Source organism: Priapulus caudatus, unplaced genomic scaffold, assembly GCF_000485595.1.
Source record: "Priapulus caudatus unplaced genomic scaffold, Priapulus_caudatus-5.0.1 Scaffold3128, whole genome shotgun sequence".
Lineage (NCBI taxonomy): Eukaryota > Metazoa > Priapulida > Priapulimorpha > Priapulimorphida > Priapulidae > Priapulus > Priapulus caudatus.
This window is the reverse complement of record NW_014580189.1, coordinates 15,187-19,779: the sequence shown is the minus strand read 5'-3', so window position 1 is coordinate 19,779 and position 4,593 is coordinate 15,187. Positions and strand designations below refer to the sequence as shown.

The window sequence follows — 4,593 nt, the reverse complement described above, 5'->3', positions numbered from 1 at the left end:
AGTCATGTATTTAACCAATCAATATGTATTCATTGAATGTAAATAATTCGTTTCACTAATGTTGCATTTGGCGTTTTTTCTTACCCAAATACACTTGCTTTTATTAGTTTAATTTACTGTGCATGAAATTACATATTATACATTCAATTCCAGTTTTTGAATTTGGCAATTGTGAGTTTGCTCATTAATTTGAACGACATCGCATGCCACCTAGGTAACCTGATATTTGACACATGAAGTAATATAATGGGTGTCTCACCATCATCAGTTTTTGATGAGCAGGTGTGCCGGGTGCAGGGTTCTGCCCACGGTGGGCGGCGGTGGGCGGGTGTGCCCGGTACTATATATCTCCGCCCGGTACTAATTTTTGATATTTAAAAAAAAAGAGTCNAGTCGATGACTGTCAGATCTCCAGTGACATCTTTAACCGTATGTGCACTGATTTCACCACATTTCTCACCATCCGAAGTGCGAAGAATTTCGACCGACGTGCACGTTGTGTCGTATACTCTCCTTGCTCCACCCATGACAGCCACGTTTAGGTTACAAGGTTTTCCGGTGAGGTTTAGCTGGGCCGCAACCGCTTCATTGATATAGCTATCCGTAGATCCTTCATCAAGTAAGGCATTTACCCTCAGCTGCCGAGCCCCGTTTTTTAAGATTACTGGAATTGTACGTAACGCAATAACGTTCCCCGACGATGCGGTATGAGTTGATGACACAGTGTGTGTACGAGATTGCGCTGGGTTATTGTAGGAACTACCTCTCTGCCACTCTGCCGCACTCGGGTTTAGACGGCCGACAGCTGAGTTGTTTTCACTTCCATGCAGCAGACTATTATGGGTTTTTCCGCAGCCACTGACACCACAAACACGGCTATTCCGACATACCGCTCCACGATGGTTTATGCCTAAGCAACGAAAGCACAAGCGATTCTGTTTTGCTGCATTCCACCGCTGTGCAACAGTCATGCCTTTGAATTGCTGGCAAACATATATGCGGTGATGTTCGCCACAACAGCCGCATATGATTGGCTCGGCCTTATTCCAATCGGCGCGCGTTACAAACGATTTTCCTCTGGCAGACGATGGCGGACCCGTTTGTCGTGGAGTACTATTCGATTGTCCCTCTTCGATAGACTCACTGCGAATACGCAGTTCCTCCGATATCCATTTACGCAGTGAGTGTAGGTTCTCAGGGCGTCCTTCGATACTGAGCCACCGTTTGTAGTGTGCAATCTGAGACGGCTGGAATTTCGATTTTGATACGCAATAGAACATACTGTCATTCTCTAGCTCCTCAGTGCGACCACTTTCTGCGAGGGCCACTATCGCCAGCTCTAACTTGTTTTGGAATGCATCCAGTGCCTGTGTATCTCCTTGTCTGACCATGTGGAACTGTCGTATACCGTTAAGCTGGGCGAGAAGTATTCGCCGTTCCCCCCCGTATCTCTCTTCCAGTCGACGTTTAGCTGCTTCATATCCTGCTTCAGAGGCAGGAAACCCCTCGATGGTTTTGCTCGCATCACCTCCCAGGTATTGACGAAGTTGTAACATCTTAAAACTAGGTCCACAGCTTGCCTTGTCAACACATTGATAAAAGGCATCTCTGAATATTGGATAGTCCTGTTTATCTCCTCTAAATGTTGGAATAGGTACGCGCTTCAGGTTGTGATGCATGTCGCTATCAATACTGTACTTTGCTTCTGTTTTGACTTCTGCCGCTCTTAACTCAGACTCGCCACCTTCAGCTTTCTGCTCGTCACGAGTACGACTGTTCCGTTTCTTTACATTTTCACTGATGTACTCCGTGGCCAAACGTAGGGCTTTTGCAGTGTCAACATCTGCTTGGATGGCATCTGCCTGCGTTGCGTATTCTGTTTCGTTCTCATGCGTCAACAGCTTCTAAATCGGACAGGACTGACAGAATCCCGTTTGTACGCTGAGAATCTGGTCCATCATTTCCTGCATTTCATCTATTTTTTCTTCTTGACTTAAAAGTTTTAAGCAACCTGTGTCCTGGTTCTAGTTAACTATGGTCTTCAATCTCCTCCGTTCCTTCTTCAGCTCAACTTTTTGCTCCATTCTCTTTTCGTTATGGAGTTATGGCACTCGTGTTCTCCACTCTGCACTGCTATGTTCGCCTGGGGAGTATCCGGCTCGAAGCGACTTGTGGAGTGAATGCCCGGTAGAACGATACGATAAGAAGACGGACATAGTGTGTAGTAAAGGACTGTATACCTATTTAATCGAAACCCTCTGTCGACGGTTGTAACTCGATACACGACTCGAAAAGACACTGCCAACGCCCGCTGACACGTATGCACTGCCAACGCCCGCCTGACACGTAGCACTGCACGCCCGCTGACACGTATGCACTCACGAAACTCCCCGCGTGACTCTATGAAGCACTCCCCGCGCTCCCTGTCGCGCCCTCTTCAGATAAGTTTATCGCTATTCGAATATATACAAGTTATAAACGCAAACTCTTCGAACAGTTCCTGAGTTAATCGTTAACCGTAGCCAAATGTTGACGGACGGACGGACGTACGACGGACGACGACCCATGGCAATAGCTCAGCTTGACGATGTCAAGGTGAGCTAATAAATAATGATAATAGAAAATAACTTGATTGACTTTGATTGACTTGTTAAGTACTTTTTCAAGCCAAGTTCATTTGTAGCACAGCATTGCATTAATTTTTTATAACTTGTGTTTTTGGGACATTGTCTAAGCATTACAGAAGGATGTTTTAAGAAATGCTGACCTTTTAATTCTTCAGAATCAAATCCTTGAAATTCTTCGTCACCTTCCACTTTATCATTTTGGCTCTGCAAAGTACATTTTAACTGCAGAAATATTTATAAACTATTTGTTAATTAAATGTAACATATCGTCCATATATTATCGATATTTTCCATTAGAGGTCCTATGGTTTATCAATATTAACTTGACACATACTTCTAAAATGTTTGCTAAATTACCTCTGCCATGCTGCCATTTGGAGGGGACCTTGGCACAACTTGCAGGTGCATCTTACGAATACCTACAGCACAAGAGCAAGTGTGTGTCATATATATATATTATCTGGGGTGGAAGAAGTATCAATTATACAAAGGATTAGACGAGCATAATGCAGTATAATATTAACACATGCACATGTGAACTACTGGTTGTAGTCTATTTTTATAAATAAAAGACAATTTACATTAAATATACCAGAATAGTTTATCCTGCTTATGAATTTAGTTAATATACAATACATTACATTGTATATTGCCCATTTTTAGAAATGAAATGACGAAAGTGTAGCGTCAAGAAACATTTCAAAGGACCGAGTGGTTACTAACGTCTTGGCCGGAGAATTCGTTCATTGATAATTTCTTTGCTTGGCGACCATTCTTCGTCACTTTCTCCCTTCTTCCTTTTTTTCTTTTTAGTTACACATCTCTTCGTCAATTCTGGCTTCGCCACCTTTAATCCTAATGTCCCAACAGGGATTTTGTTTACAGTTTAGGAAGAAAAGGATAAATAAAGAAATTATTGACCACACTTAGTAAATTTGGGGAAAATATTGCCAACAAATTCCTCAATTGATATTTTCAAATGGTAACACTGCATGAGTTTTAAGTTTATATTCCTGTGGTATACACAATAACACATCAGTGTATAATAATAACGTATTATCAGTGTGTTACTGCGTGTATGAGCACTAGGCCCCTACCTACTTTACAATCCTGATGAAGTATGTATATTGTAATGATCATACAATGCGGTTTGTTTTGTCATTGTTTAAAACATTGATTAATTAATTGCCTATATTTATATATACTGTATCTATATCTACAATTCTTCTATATTCTATAAATACTTTAAATAGTAAATTCGTTTAAAAGTAAATTATATTACCGTTACCCACCTAGCGACAGCATCGTTTCATAGTTTTTCTTCAAGTTTTTTAACCTCTCCCTCTCGTAGTCACAGATGCCATCAAGCTGGTCTGGTTGTGAATACTCATCACTATCAATCTCTTTCGCGGAGTCTGCGTCGGTGTCTCCCAATAACTTCATGGTGTCTGCGTTCATTGTCGATTATGCTCTAAGCTGGAAAATAAAAAAATGCTTTCACAGCTAGGCCTATCTTAACGGCCTCTGGCTCTAGTAGTAGTACTGCTAGTAAGCTATATATAGTTGTATACTATTACTAAGTTCACTTGACTTACCTAGTAACAAAAAACAATCTGATGCAAAAATGACACAGAATGATGATATAATCTGTCTAATCGTGATAAATCGTATCAGTAAATCGTCTAATCGTAACAGTAAATATGGCGCCTGGGACGTCGATAGAAAGTGCAGCAGCAGACGAATTTTCCCGCCAAAGTAAAACTACAGAAAACGTAGACTGGTACTACCTCCCACCTCGATTACTCGATGGGTGGTTTTACCCTCTGGATGGATTACTCTCTCTTAAGCCGATAGGTGGGACCGGGTACCAGTCTACAGAAAACGGTCGCAGGTCCCGTCATCTTCTGGTAAATGTTAAAATAATCGAATCAACCACTCGTGCTCGTCTTTCCACTGATCTCATTAT

The 4,593-nt window shown here is 41.7% G+C and overlaps 1 protein-coding gene and 1 long non-coding RNA gene across 2 annotated transcripts in view; both read right to left on the bottom strand.

Moving 5' to 3' along the window:
* Positions 1 to 1,144: 1,144 nt before the first annotated feature.
* Positions 1,145 to 2,084, bottom strand: LOC106819298 (the record flags this gene model as incomplete). The annotated part of the gene is made up of 2 exons (XM_014823944.1): positions 2,034 to 2,084; positions 1,145 to 1,862 (listed from the first exon to the last, which is right to left on the bottom strand). Coding segments are annotated over exons 1-2 (769 nt in total), but the record flags the coding sequence as incomplete, so codon positions are not given.
* A 588-nt stretch (positions 2,085 to 2,672) lies between these two features.
* LOC106819299 overlaps positions 2,673 to 4,593 on the bottom strand; it is a 5,337-nt gene continuing 3,416 nt past the window's right edge. Inside the window, exons 2-3 of the long non-coding RNA XR_001395394.1 lie at positions 2,985 to 3,046; positions 2,673 to 2,831 (exon numbers count right to left, since the gene is read on the bottom strand). This is a non-coding gene — a long non-coding RNA (uncharacterized LOC106819299). The remainder of the gene's footprint in view (positions 2,832 to 2,984; positions 3,047 to 4,593) is intronic.